Raw genomic sequence first — 15404 nt, forward strand, 5'->3', positions numbered from 1 at the left:
TAAGGTAGGTGAACCAGATCACCAAATTCACTAAAATGGCCTTAAAAGAGCTTTGGATTGTCTTTGGAAATAAGTAAAGATAAGTAAAGTTTGGCCTTAACTTGATTACCCCAACAACCAGATTGGCAAATGAACCTAATCTGTTTTCAACCCTTCAACCCAACTGAGTTACTTGGCATTAAATTCACAGATTTTCTGGATAAACATTTAAACTGAACAGCAGGGACAGAGAATTAATTGATACAGAACATTTCTATCCCCAGCAATCTAAATTTAATAGGGTTATCAGTGCATGTTACATAGATGTTTGTGCAGGTAAGATTATCAATCTTTCTGTCAAGCAAACCCAAGCATTTAATAGTGAGTGCCATACAATGTGCACTAATCAAACAGGCGGCAAGAAAGTCGGGGCAGTCAGGCACAACACAGGTTATGTAGACAGTAAACACAGAGTCAATCAAAATGGACTCAAATGTCTATACACCAATGCACAGAGTATGAAGAATAAATAGGGAGAATTAGAAGTTCAAGTAAATGAAGGCAAATATGATAATTGTTGCCATTACGGAAACTTGGTGGGATGAAAGCCACAAATGGAACATACAGCTAGAGGGATTTAAATTATTTAAAAGAAATAGGCCAAATAAAAGAGGAGGCAGAGTTGCACTATATATAAGAAATAACTATATCTCTACCGAAATAGAGCACAACAATGACGAAAATTATCTTGAATGCATTTGGGTCAATATTAAAGTGGGGGGGCGGAATGACATTGTCATAGGTGTATACTATAGACCAACCAACCAAACAGAGGAAATAGATGAACTTTTTGCTAGGCAGCTAACTAAGGTATGTAGGAAACATAACACAATAGTAATGGGGGATTTTAACTACCCTGACATCAACTGGGAGACAAACTCTGTACCAAGTGGAAGGTCCAACAGGTTCCTAACAAACCTAGCAGACAACTTTGTTTCCTAAAAAGTAGAGAAGGAAAAGGGGATCAGTCATATTGGACTTAATTCTCACTAACAAAGATGAAATGATAGAAAGTGTTGAAGCTACAGGAACCTTGGGGACAAGTGATCATGCAATATTGGAATTCAACATTATGCAAGCACAAGCAATAGAACAAAGTCAAACTAGAGTCTTGGACTTTAAGAGAGATAATTTCAATAACTATAGACTTATCAGCCTGACCTCAATACCAGGGAAGATTCTGGAAAAGATAATCGAGCAACGAATCAGCGAACACCTAGAAGGAAAAAAAGTAATAACCAAAAGCCAACATGGGATTGTCAAAAATAGATCATGCCAGACTAATCTTATTGCATTCTTTGACAAAGTGATAAAATTAGTGGACCAGAGGAATGCTGTCGATATAATTTATTTGGACTTCAGTAAAACATTTGATAAAGTAGACCATAACCTACTACTAGATAAAATAGAAAAATGTGGGTTAGACAACATCACCACCAGATGGATTTGTAACTGGCTGACCAACCACACTCAATGTGTAGTCCTCAATTGAGGATGGGGCTGACATTGCGGCGACATGATGCATCTCCACGGGGCCCCGGGGGATTGAGCTGAAATTCGAACTGCAAGGAGGTTCTGATGGACCTAAATCACCTCGGAAGGGTGATGAAGTAAGACCTCAGGGAGTTCGCAAACTCCTGGATCAATCCAGAGAAGGCTCTCAATCCAGCAGGAAGAAAAGGATGGCTATTGCATGCCTGACCGAAGCTGTGGCAGCCACCAATGAAGAAAGCGCGAAAGACTGAGGAACAGTGTGAACGATCTGGGTGACAGCCATCTCCCAAGAAAAGCAGCAAGGAAACCTGAGAGCCATTATTAAAACCGGAAGAAAAACTTTTTAAAAGAATGAAAGAACTTGGAAACTAGGAAGCTGGACTGGGGACCTCAAATATAATATTGACTAAATTGGAAGCTTTTGGGGATTATAAAATTTGGATCTAGAGAACCTTTTTTGAAAAAACTTGGACAGGATAATATAATATAAAATAAAAGGAAGAAAAGGGAGAGAAACAGAACAACAGTGACACCTACAGGCAGAAGGAAATGTTGAGAGGTGCAAGTGAGAAAGGAAAGAAAACATAGCTGGTTTGGACTGGTTCGGGCGAATCGGTAGTTCTGACAATCAGCTGGCCCCGCCCACCTGCCCCCGCCCTATCCTGTCCTATATTTCCTTCTTTCTGGCTCAGCTGATTTGCGTGGCACAGCTGATTTTTGTGCTTTTGCTGTTCTACTTATTGGCGCTGCCTTAGAAGGCAAGCAAATGAGCTTCAAATTGCTGTATTTTGAAAGCTATGTGCAAGCACGTTAGGCACACGCACACACAGAACCGGTTGTTAAACCGGTTGCAGCCCACCATTGCTTGAGAGGCTGAAGAAGATAAAGACTGGCTATTAAAACAAAGAAACCTGCATCAATAAGCTGTTTATGTTAAATAGCTGAGACAGAGTGAAATACTGAGACTTTTAAAAATAGTGTAGCTCTTGGAACTCAAGCGGAAGCTAAACAGATAAAGTGAACAGAAACTGAGAACAGCAAAATATTTTCCTTCTCTTTTATTTTCTGCTTGTGAACTCACCTCAGAAGATATAAGACAGTTGGTGGTTGAATTTTGGGGCTTAGTGGGCCTATGTGGATAATAAATTTAACAAAAGAAGAAGAGAATATTTTTTGAAGAACAAAGGGGTCAACAGTTTAACAACTCTTGGATTACAATTTATATCTTCGTTCTCCTCTTGGATTATAATTAACAGTTTCACTTCTTCTTTTTTGTGGATTATAATTACGCTCCTTTGGGATTACAATAAAAAAAACAGTGACATTATTTGGAGATTGAAAAGAGGAAGGAAGAAGGGATACAGTAATATTGAATAGCTTTGTAAATAGGGAAGTTGGAAGAAGATAGTGAAGTGGGCGGTCAACACTGGGGCTTTTGAGGTATTGTAGTTATAATCTTTAATAATTGGTTTAAATTTATTAAAACATCTCAAAATGAAGAAAACTACATCGGTGCCATCATCAGCATCATCAACATCTAGCCCAGCAGCCAAAGGTCATTGGATGCTATGATTCAGGCCATTCAGGCATGAAGACATTAAGGAAAGAATAGGAAAAGTAGAGGATAAAATAGAGAATTTTTAACAAATAATGACTATAAATGAACAACACATTCAGAAAGTAGAAGAGAAAGCTGAATAAACAGAGAAAAGAGTGGAAGAAGTTGATTACAGACTTACCCTGGCAGTCTGAGAGTCATAAGAGAACAATAATATCACTTGAGATGGATAACTACTTGCAATTCCAGAATATTGAGGAAGAAAAGGGAGAAAATTTGGCAGAGATAATGGCAAAGCTGCTGGCAAATGCTTTAGAGGTGACCAAAGAAAAGGTGCTTGCTGAGATGGATGAAATATTTAGAGTTTATACTAAATATGCGACAAGAAATAGACACCCCAAAGTGGTACATTTGAGATTTATTAAAAAGACAATAAAAGCAGAAATACTACAAAGAGCGAGAGATGACCCTTCAAAATACAAAAGGAAAGAAATAGCAATTTCTGACAAGACAACTCATTAAGAATGTAGTAAATTTTAGATGGCTGATACCGGAGGGAATATTGATGACCTGGATGGAGCAAAGACATAGTCTGGATTCCATAGAAAAAGCAGAACAATTTTATGAACACTATTTTGGACCACAAGAGGAAATGAGAGGAAGAGAGGAAAAAGAGGATAGACAACAAGAAAAAGCCATAGGAGAGAGAAAAACGCAACAAAAAGAAGACGAAAGAGTTAGAGGAAATAGCAAAGAGAGAAGGAGCAAAGGCAAAAGATCAGAGAGAGATAAGAGCGACCACAACAACAAAACCCATCTATAAGTAAAACCATGGAAGAAGAAATAAACTTACTGTCAATAAATATAAATGCATTGAATTCAACTATCAAAAGGAAAAGGACTTTTAAACTAGACTTCTAGTAAACTAGAAAAAATTAAAGTTGGATATAATTTGCCTGCAAGAGGTTCTATATTAAAAAAACAACACAATAAACTGTTAGAACATTCCAAAATTGGGAAACTATATACCTCTCTATCACACCATAAGAAGAGAGGAGTATCTCTTTACTTATAAGAAACAATAAATGTTAAGCAAATTTTCACAGATGGAGAAGGGAGGATTTTGATGGTGGAAATGACAATGAATTACAAACAGACACTTTTGGTAGCAATTTATGTACCAAATAGCAACCAAGAGGACTTTTATGGTAAACTTCATAAGAAAATAATAGAATTGGAGTATGAAAATATATGTGCAGTAGGAGATTTTAATGCAATTGTGGATGCGGAACTGGATTATAAAACTAAGAAAGAAAATAAAAAAGCTAGGAAAACACTTCCAAAAGGTTTTTTTTATGGCGGAATAAGTAGATATCCAAGATATATGGCGCGAGATACATCCTAAGGAAAAGCAATATTCATTTTATTCAAATAGGCATATGTCTTGGTCCAGAATAGAAATTACATGGACATCAGCTGAATAATGATCTAATGTACAAGAAATAGACATAGAAACAAGTAATTGGGCAGACCACAATCCAATAAAAGTTAAATGGAAAGGACAAAAAAAAAAAAATTAAGATGGATGTTGAACCAATCAATATTAAAAGATAAGGAATTTATTCAATTCATGGAAAAAGCATTAGACTTTTTCTTTAAAGAGAGTAGAAAAGAAGAGACCTCATTACATGCTAAGGCATACATTAGAGGTTTAGCTATAACTTATATGGGAAAGAAAAATAATAAGAAGAAACAAAACCAAAAGATATTAGAAGAAGAATATAAGAGGCTAGAGATGGAACTACAAAAGGTACCACAAAAAAAGAATCTAAATGATAACCATTTGTTTGAAGTGGTGTAGGGTTTCCTGCCTAAGCAGGGGGTTGGGCTTCAAGGTCCCTTGCAACTCAGTTATATATCATTTAGATGCCTTTCTTCTTTAGGAAAATCTTAATTAGAAAGCAATAATTTTATGAACCACTTGGGGGTAGTATCTGTATCTGTTATTCCCAAGTATATATTAAACTTCATGCCATTCAAGGCAGTAGTATACATAATTATGTATATAAAATATATAATCACAAATGGTTAACATAGAATTTAAATGCAAATTTTAACTACCTCCCCCAAACTATTTTTACATGGAACTGACTTGTTTGTTGTTTAACTTTAGTCTCTTGCATGCAAAATCTGTTAAATGTTGGTTCATTAAATTGAGGTTTTATTTTATATAGAGTATTATATTTCCACAGGCAAATATAGAAAAACTTTCGTAATATTCAGAAAAGCTTCCCATTAATCAAAAAGATGAGCCTCTTTGATTAAATTTTATGAGTTGTACATAATCAGTTTCTAAATATAGTGATAATTGTATCAGCTGATGGCATTTTCCTATCTGTGTTTTACATAACTGCTTTTTTTTCCTCTTACAAATGTCATAAACATTCTTCTTTTACTCCCCCACCCTCAACTAAATTAACATAAAGAAATACATCAAAAGATCCTCAACAGTATTATTATTTAAATCATTTTACAGTACATAGTTTTTTGGTCAAAGAGATAACATCTTACACATTTTAGTAGTTAGTACCATTACCCTATCTTCTGACTGACAATTGAAAATACATAAAAAGAATAACAAAAATAGAACTACTGTTTTGTACAGTGTTGAAAACTGAATGATTCAAGTTCTATTATTTTGCATGAAAATTTCTAGCTGATTTTCAATCAATTCCCAAATTAATTCATTGTGCTACACTATATTTTGAGTGGCTTCTGAATAAGCCATAGTTAGCAGGTTTCATATAGCATACTAATTGGGTTGAAGTTGAAATATTGTTGAATTATATCTCCCAATATCCAGTATTTTTGGTCGGCCAGGGAACTATTATTCATCTATATCTCAAAGCCAGAGTTCCCATTTTCTGGCATAAATTATAACATGTGATTTACAATCTATAGAGGTTGCTTCATACGGTATTTTAAAGCACAGTCAAATAGGCATAATTAGTGCCAACAATGAGAATTGAAGATGGAAGAAGAAGCACCATAACAGAATCTATTCTATTGGCCTTGGCCTTGCAACTTCCTGCTGGCTGCCCCACTGATTTTCATGCTGGAAATGGGGAAGCTGGCAGGAATTCGAGGGAGGGAGGAAGGAAGGAAGGAAGATTTCCGATGTTCTCTGCCAGCTTCTCACAAGGAAACTGAATGGGGAAGTCTGCAGGAAGTTGAAAGTCACGCCTGCTCCCAGTGCTTTTTGCCTGCACATGGTCATTTTGTTTTTCTGTTTAGGTAAGGAAATACAATATCTCTGAAACCATGACCACTGGGGCACAGATTGCATTTTTGTTGTTCATATCTGACTCTTCGCAACCCAATAGACCACAGCACACCACACCCCCTGTCCTCCAATGTGTCCCTGAGTCTGCCCAAACTCATGCCCACTAGGTCAATGACACTATGTACTCTCAGTCTCTGCCGTAATCTTCTCCGTTTGCCTTCAATCTTTATCATCAGGGTCTTTTCCAGTGAGTCCTTTCTTCTCATTTGGTGGCCAAAGCATTTGAGTTTCAGCTTCAACAACTGTCTTTCCAAGGAACAGTGAGGGTTGATTTCCTTTAGGATTGGACATATTTGATGTCCTTGCAGTCTAAGGGACTCTCCAGAGTCTTCTCCAACACCACAATTTGGAAGCATCAAATCTTCGGCACTCAGCTTTTTTAATGGATACAAAATATATTGTATTTCTAATAGAATTAAAAAATACACATTTTTTGGAATATACCAGTTTGCTTAGTTTCCACTAGTTGTTACTGTATTTTCATGTATGCTATTTAAATCCTTTTTAAATCCTTAAAATCTTTGTAAGTTAGTCTTAGTATTAGGTCTAGTGCAGTTGGAATGCTAAAAACAATAAGAGAAGGTAAACCTGCCAAAGACTTCTGTCTTCCATCCATAAATTGGTAAAATATTATTGCAGTCTCAAGATTGATCCTATTAAATATTTTATTCAAAGCATGCTGAAGAAATATTCCTGTAACTAAACTCTTACTCTTGTTTTAGTCTGACCAAGATTCATCTAGGACCGAAAGTGACAATGAAGAATTCTATGATGCCAGTGAAGAGACTCAGATGATCAAGTGAGGGATCCCTGTTCAATATTATGCGCCCTTTGTGAAAAAAATGTTGGCTAAATCTTACTCAAGTGCCAGGTGCAATTGTGACAGTAGCAATATGATACTGTGTTTTTAAGAAAAAAATAAATTATGATTCAAAATTATCAGACTGTAATAGAAGACTATGGCCACCAGGAGGCTCCCTTGACACATGGAGCTGACTAGGACAGTAAGAAATATGCAAGTAAACTCTAGTTTTGAATCATGACAATCCATCTGTTACAAAGCCAAATCTTTAGCATATATTAGAATTTTGTTTGTATTTTGATTTTGTTAAGTTAATTTCATGTTTGTTGCACTTTGGTTTTATTTTACTGTACTGAAAAATTGACCATGGAAAGCTATTATTAACTATTGAATAGAAAAAATGGCTTCAGATATTGCAAGATGTTACATATATACTGTGAAATCTGATGTTGTATATAATACAGAATTGGGTGTTTAGGATTTTATAGTGTGTGATAATGTTGCAAAGAAGAGAAGTTTGTAAGTTGAAATGATTGATATTATAAAAGGCAACTAATCATACTATGATCCATGACATCATTTTTCAGATATACTTTTAGTTATTGCCAAAGATCCTCCTTGATTTCTTTCATTGTATTTCCACATCTGGCAAAAAATAGCTTCTCTGTCTACTTTCACTTTTGTATTTGTGTAATATCAGGGGACTACAGAAATCTTTATGTGAATATAATGGAATATATCCTTGAAATCAATGATTTATGTAGAAACCTTGTCTACCTCAGTTTACTTACTTTATGAAATATACTTGATGGTACCATTAACATGGGCTGAGCAATATACTGTATTCCTTTGCGGAGATGAATAAGAGTGAAGGTGAAATAAAAGCCACACTTGAGTAGGGCCTACGAGGAACAAATGACAAAATGTGTGCTATGATACTGCAACGCAAATTCTCTTTGCAAGTACATAATGGATGAAGTTTGCATCATGACATCAAGGCACACATTTCACTATTTTGACAAATTCTTGGCTTGCTGTGGATATGTCTGGTAGACCCAGTCTTATCAGTAGAGAACAGCATGTGAATTCAGGTTCAGAGGAATAAAACTATAACAATTTGCTGGCTTCCGCTGCCTTGCTTTTACTGAACTTCCCCCACCCCTTTAATCTTGTTTTTAGATACCCCTCTATTCAGAGCTCTCTTTTTACATAAATGGACATAGCACTCGAAACTCTTTTTCAAGTGGTATGTCCATTTATTTTTTTACCCCTTGCTATTTTTACCTCTTGCTCTGATTGGCCAGAGCTTTAATCAAAAGCATTCATTTTGCAGATTTGATAGATTCTGCTGCTTCTAGGGTTGTTAAAAACAATTTGCAAAGTTGCCTAATGAGAGGGTGAATAATGTGATCAGTGCTGCTATATTAACTGGCCCACTTCATCTGTCATTTTCTTAAACTTTCTGCCCTGTTCTGAGATGAAAATGTTAACATTGTTTGGGCTTCATGCACCTCTCAGTTTCCTGAGCACCTAATTACAAGCTTAATTTTTCATTCTGATATGCTAATGTATTATTACATTTCTGTGCTGGTTCTGGAAACACCACTAGGTGTCCATACAAGTAAGGCAAATCAGTCAGGAATCGACTCTTGGGTCAAATCTCCTTTAAAATTCTGTACAAACAAAATTTAAGTTTTATCAGTAAGTGAAATTGTGACGAGTTAACACAAAGAGGTAACGGCCTAAATGGAGTTTACTGTATTTATGAATAGTCTACATATAATGCAGGCTTCCTTTTCTGTGAACACCAACATTATAAACTCTCCTTGCTTCAAGGTATAACATTGGCCCAATCAATCCTGCCAGTGCTTGGGGCTCCTCCCCAAGTTTGTTATACCAGCTCTCTTAGGGCTCCACAAATCCAGTGATCAAGGCAGAATATCATATCATATTATCTTTATCATTGTCATCCATTAGTTCAATGTGATTAAGGCTCTTTGCTGGACTATTTGGCAGTATTGACTGCCCTGTGTTGTCTCATCTCACTGCTTTAAAAGAGATACAGAAAGGAATACTTCAAAAAAGTATTGTGTTGAAACCACTGAAGATATTCAACTGAAATTGCAGGCTTAGAATTTTCCAAGAGTCTATTGTCCTTGCTGCTAAAAAGGTATGGAAACTGAAACTTAAAATTGAAGCAGCTACAGGCATTTTGATGTTTCCCCCTTATATACTAAGAATGAACTTTTTTAAAAAAATCAAACCTAAAGTTGCTGTAATTGAATTGGAGTGATTTGCTCTAATCTAAATTTTATGTAGATTTCTGGTTACAGATATCTGGCCTTTACAATTATATGATTCCATGTTCAAAAATATTTAAACACTAGAAATGGGCAAATTACTCCTGAGTTTGAACCCTCACCCTTATTCAAATTGATTTGTAATCATATAATTTTTAAAAGTTTTAAATTATTTTTAAAAAGGAAGCTTTATGGGTGGTTTACAACAAGACATGCTTAAAAATGTGAGTGGAAACATACACAATAAAATCAAATAAAATACAAAATGGTGCTACTGTGAGCACTAGTTGGGAAGAGCATTGCATAAATGGGATGCCCCCAGAGAAAAAACACTCTGGCTTGTAGTGGCCTCCTTTGGTGGAAGGCTTCATTAGAAGATCTTAAGGCGCATATATGGGGGGAAATAGTTCAGGTTATACTCTGAGGTATCATGTATAGCATTAAGGAGAAATGTGGCATATCAAGCTAATAGACTTGAACCAAAGCACAGATACTGTGCCCTTGGCTTTGCCTGTTATGCCAAGACAGTTATGCCCAGACAGTCTCTCATTGCATCAATGGCAGTCAAAACGCTGCTAGCAACATATAATAATTTTGGCACAAGATGGAGTGTCTCCTATGTTTCTGTTATCATGATGCAACATTTTGCAAATCATACTCCTTTTCAACTGATAAAGGGGCCAATCAATTGCCTTCCTTTTTTATATAATTTGCATGTTTATATGCTTCTTTAGGCAACTGGCAATTAACAAGAGACAGCTCAGTTTTGTATTTACAGTCAAGAAATAAAAGCAAATGACAGACAAGGCTGAAATGACATGGCATTTATTGTCAATATAACAAGAGATAGAAATGAGAAATAAGGAACAAAGGCCATAGACTGTAATTTGAAAGTAGGTAAAAATAGGCACACAGGTGCAGAAGTAATGGGCTGAATAGAAACAGAACATTTTATCAATGATATGAGGAAGATTGGACTGAACAAAGGAATGCACAGCAATCAGACCCTCTATCTAAGAAATGTTCTGATGTTTGGTATCTAAGTTTCTCCAATATATAGGAAAAGTGCCATTCTTAACAAAATTCTAAAAGCAAACAAAAAATATTGGACTGGAAATATCAGTTAAGTGGAGATGAATTTTGCAGTGTCCAAAAAGGGGAAGAATACTGCAAAGTCTCCATTCCCTCCCCACTCCTGGGGGAAGGATATTGCAAAGTCTCCATTCCCACCCCACTCGGGCCAGCCAGAGGTGGTTTTTGCCAGTTCTCCGAAGTACTCAAAATTTCCACTACCGGTTCTCCGAACTACTCTAAATTTCCGCTACTGGTTCTCCAGAACCTGTCAGAACTGCTGGATTTCACACCTGCCTCAGCCCTGCTCTTGATTGGGGAGCCCATAGCCTCAATCTGAAACCTAGGAAGAGGGATAGGAAAGCACGGGAGATGTGCTCCCATTTTCCAATTAAGAAAACTTAAAATTCACAATGCTGCTTTTTCAGAATGCTGCGCCAAAACCCTTTTCTTGAGTGGGGAGGAGGAAAACCACCTTTAGTTCAGGGCTCCTGCTCCCACCACCAACGTGCAAGCTTGTCCACAGCAGAGGCAACATCCACAGGACCAGAGGTTGGGGGGGGGTGTTTCCTACTGGTGATGTTACCTCACTGCCATCTGAAAGGCGAAGTAGGGGCGATGGGCCCTTTTTATCATGAGGGCCTCCTGGAAGGGATCTGGCCACTCCAGCTCCCCCTCACTGTACTCCCCGGGGGCAGATATTAAACTCCACTTGCCCCACTGGAACTGGGCAGCGAAGAGTGAACGTCCCGAGCAAGGCAACATTCAGGGCAGGGGATTCAGCTCATGCAAGGTGCTTCAGGGAAGAGCCAAGGAGGGTTCTGACGCCGTCTTCCATGCACTTCCTCCTTGCACGCGTCAGTTTACCCACTGCCACCACCCAGGCAGCATTCTGGGAAGCCTCGCTAGCCCCACCATCACCGTAGTCCTGTCCAAACTGCTGTGAGCATCCTGAGAAAGGCAAGGAGCAGCAGTGGTGGCATTCAGGCCAGGGTATTCGGCTGGTGTGAGGAGCTTCAGGGAAGAGCTAGGTGTCAGCTCTGGCATGCTCAGCTCAGAGCTGCCATTCGGGGAGGGGGAGAAAAGACCATCAGGGGCCAATCCCAGGGGAGGCAGCCTTGCTGCAAACAGCTGGACCTTGTCAAACCCCTTACAGGGACTCCAGAACTGCCTCATAATCTCTCCAGTAGCAGGTGAGCCTCAGAAGCACAACTTACAACTGCGAGACAACCAGAGTGACCCAGCACTTCTGGGAGCACTGAGTGACAGGCAGGCATGTGGGGGAGGGGGTGTGGTGGTGGGAACTGTTTAAAGGTGGTGGGGAGCACCGGATGTTAGCTCTGTCAATCCTTTCTTTGCATTGTTTATTGCTTGGATGGTCAGTGAGTGCCGGAAAAGATATAAAGCTTCAAATCTAAACATAATTTGGCTGGGGGGTTTTTTCTGCGGAACCTGACAATTTGACAGCACTGAGGGTATACATAGAAAAAAAATCTAAAAAGGGGATTCATTCAGCCAGCGAGGCCCAGGTGGCGGCACCCATCCTTTTCCGCGAAAAGAAAGATGGGGGCCTACACCTTTGTGTTGACTTCCAGGGAATTAACGCAGTCTGTATAGAGCACTTATATCCTCTCCCGTTGATAAAGGATAAGTTGGTTCGGTTGGCAGAGGGACGTGTTTTCACTAAATTAGATCTCAAGGAGGTGTATTATCGGATAAGGATATGGGCAGGGGACAAATGAAAAACAGCCTTTAATTGTCCCCTGGTTTCTGTTAAACCACCATTAATTATTATTTGTGCTGTTTGTCTCTGATATATTGCCCTAATAGATTGTGTAAAGTATTCTCAAAACTGCATCTTTTCTATTATTTTCAATAAAAATTGCCAATTCAATCGATCAAATGCCTTCTCCGCATCCAAAAAGATAAGCGCTGCAGGGACTTGGTTGTTCCTTTCCAGATATTCCAATAAGTTTACAATTTGTCTTACATTACCTTTCATTTGTCTCCCACTTATAAATCCAGATTGGTCATTATGAATCATTTGTTGCATAATTACCATTAACCTATTTGCTAGTATTTTAGCAAAAATCTTATAATCAGTATTTAAAAGCGATATTGGCCTATAATTCTTAGGTTGACTATGATCTTGGTCCTCCTTTGGAATTCAGATAATGAAATATTTTCTTTCTCTTTTGTGGTGAATTTAAACCATTGACATTCCAAGTCAAAAATTTAGTTGCCATTCTTGGCACCTTGAAGCTTTAAAAGGGCCAGCTGAAGATCCTCCTGCACCTTTCTCTTCGGCCTTGCCCCCCCCCACTTCTGTTTTTGTAGCTTCTTGAGCTTTCATTTGAGTTTGCTGTATCTTTAAATCTTGTTCTTTTCGCTTTGCTGCTGCACGGGTCTGCCTTTGTTCTTGTGGTTCTTCTCTTTTTTCTGCTACTTCCAAAGGTTGAAAAAAGTTGCAATAAATCTTCTTCAATAAGCGAGGTCTCTCCTACAGCTTGTGGCTGTTTACTTTCCATATGTCCCTGTATTGCCAGCTCTTCTTTTCTTCTCCTCATTTCCTGAGATGGTGGGCATCCAGCCTTTAATACATTAGTATAAAAATCTCTTGCCTTCCAAATTGTGTTAAGGCGATACCTTTCTCCCATATAATTCACCACCAGTCCAGCTGGAACATCCCATCTAAACTGAATCTGTCGATTTCTAAATTCATCCACCAAGAAAGCAAACTCCTTTCTGCTTCTCAACATTTTGGGGGGAATTTCTTTCAGCACTAAAACCTCTTGTCCTGCAATTTGAAGTTTATTTTTATAGAAAGCTTGTAAAATTTCATTTCGGGTCCTCCTCATTGTAAAGTAAATCACAATGTCTCTTGGCAATTGATTCTGTCTGGCAAACCAGGAATTAACACAATATATTTTGTCAATTTGCAATGAGAGATCTGCTTGTTGCTCCCCAGTTATCTTTGCAAAAGCCTCTGCAAAGATCTCTCTCAAGTTCTCTCGATTGTGTTCTCTCAGACCTCTTACTCTCAGGGCAAATTCCATCGCTCTATACTGTAACATCACCACTTCATCGTCTGCCCTATCCACCTTAGTCTGAACTTCATTCATTTTATTTTCCAAATTCAAATTGGACTGATTAATTTCTTCTACTCTTTCATCCAACAATGTGTTTTGCCAGACCCTGAAATGCCATTACTATGTCTTCTCTTATTTCTATATTCCAAATTTGTATAACTTCTTTAATTTCAGCCATTTCTTCAGACACTCACTTAATTTTCCCCTCTAAAAAAGAAGTTTGTTGCTTCAAAGCGTCCTGCAGAGATTCCTGTAGAACTTCCAAAGTCAATATTTGTGGGTTTGAAGTGGACAAAGATTGTAGTTTTGATGGTTTTGCTGGCGATCCTCCAGCACTTTTAAAGCCAGATTTTATTTGCTTAGAAGCCATTTTTAGCTTTCAATTTATACTTCCTACAGCAACCAAATCAATAAGTCCAAATGTTTTTAAATCTTTTGTAAGTATTATAGTTTATTTAAAGTCCAAACTGTAGTCTTTCCACTTTAAATCTTTCTTTGGTGTAGAATCCAATAATCTTAAACAGCCTTAGAAGCCTTAGAAGCGCTAACGATGTTAACTATCACTTTCACTATAACTTTCACTTTCACACCCTGTTACAGTTCAGGCGCCATTTTTGCTTTCATTTTAAAAGTCTTAGAAGGAAGAAGTATAGACACAAAGTTCAGTACTTGCAGTTACTAGGACTCCTGTTTTTGTTCTGCCTGCTTTAAGCTTATTTTGAATCTGAATGTTGATTGCAGGGGTGATTGCGGCATCTTGTTCTGCTTGAAGCAGAAAAGCCTCGGATTCGGAGCTCAGTCGAACTACCAGGGAGCTCTCACCCTCCAAGCCCCAGAATTGCTCCTAGGGCTTTTGGGGAGCTCTACCTTAGTTCGGCTGCTCGCCTTCCTCTCTTCTCCCGAGGGGAAGGTTTCCAAGCCGTCAGACAGCTGATTTGCGCTGTCTTGGTTTTAACGAAATCACGGGGCTGACGGTCCAAAAGGAGCGTCTGTCAGCACCTGCAGTGCCACCGGAAGTCCAGTGTTAATTTTTGTGGACGCACAAAAAGCCTTTGACAATTTAAATTGGAAATTCCTCATTACCCAATTAATTAGTATGAACTTTGGGGGAAAATTTGTAGGGATAATTAAGGCGATATATTCCGATCAAATTGTTAAAATAATAGTAAAAGGGGACCTAACATAGAAAATTAATATAAATAAAGGGGTTAGACATGGATGTCCACTATCCCCTCTACTTTTTATCCTATCATTAGAAATGTTGCTAACACAGATTAGACAGAAACAGGAAATAAAAGGATTAAGAATTAAAAAAGAAGAATATAAAATGAAAGTGTTTGCAGATGACTTGGTCTTTTTTATAGAAGAACCGTTAGAAACAGGAATTGTATTAATACAGGAAATAGAGGATTTTGGCAAAGTAACAGGATTAAAAATAAACAAAGAAAAAACAAAGATATTAACTAAAAATCTTACACATAATCAAAATGAGAAATTGGAAGGGAAATTGGGAATTCAAATAGTAAAGAAAGTAAAATATCTTGGAATTTGGTTGACAGTGAAATGTTCTTCGATAAAAGAGGACAATTACACAAAATTATTACAATTACAAAAGGATTTGGAAAATTGGGTGAAACTACAGTTATCATTAACTGGAAGAATTGCGACAATAAAGATGAATATTTTACCTAAAATACTATTTTTATTT

General features: G+C 37.6%; 1 protein-coding gene across 2 annotated transcripts in view; it reads left to right on the plus strand.

Moving 5' to 3' along the window:
- SLC22A15 (solute carrier family 22 member 15) overlaps window positions 1-8062 on the plus strand; it is a 60199-nt gene extending 52137 nt beyond the window's left edge. For both annotated transcript variants that reach the window (XM_070938360.1, XM_070938361.1), the window contains one exon: window positions 7157-8062. In XM_070938360.1, coding sequence (XP_070794461.1) covers window positions 7157-7237 — 81 coding nt within the window. In that variant the 3' untranslated portion in view covers window positions 7238-8062. The remainder of the gene's footprint in view (window positions 1-7156) is intronic.
- Window positions 8063-15404: the final 7342 nt, after the last annotated feature.

Source organism: Pituophis catenifer, unplaced genomic scaffold, assembly GCF_029215685.1.
Source record: "Pituophis catenifer annectens isolate HBS135680 unplaced genomic scaffold, rPitCat1.0.hap2 SCAF_2, whole genome shotgun sequence".
NCBI classification, from domain to species: Eukaryota; Metazoa; Chordata; class Lepidosauria; order Squamata; family Colubridae; genus Pituophis; species Pituophis catenifer.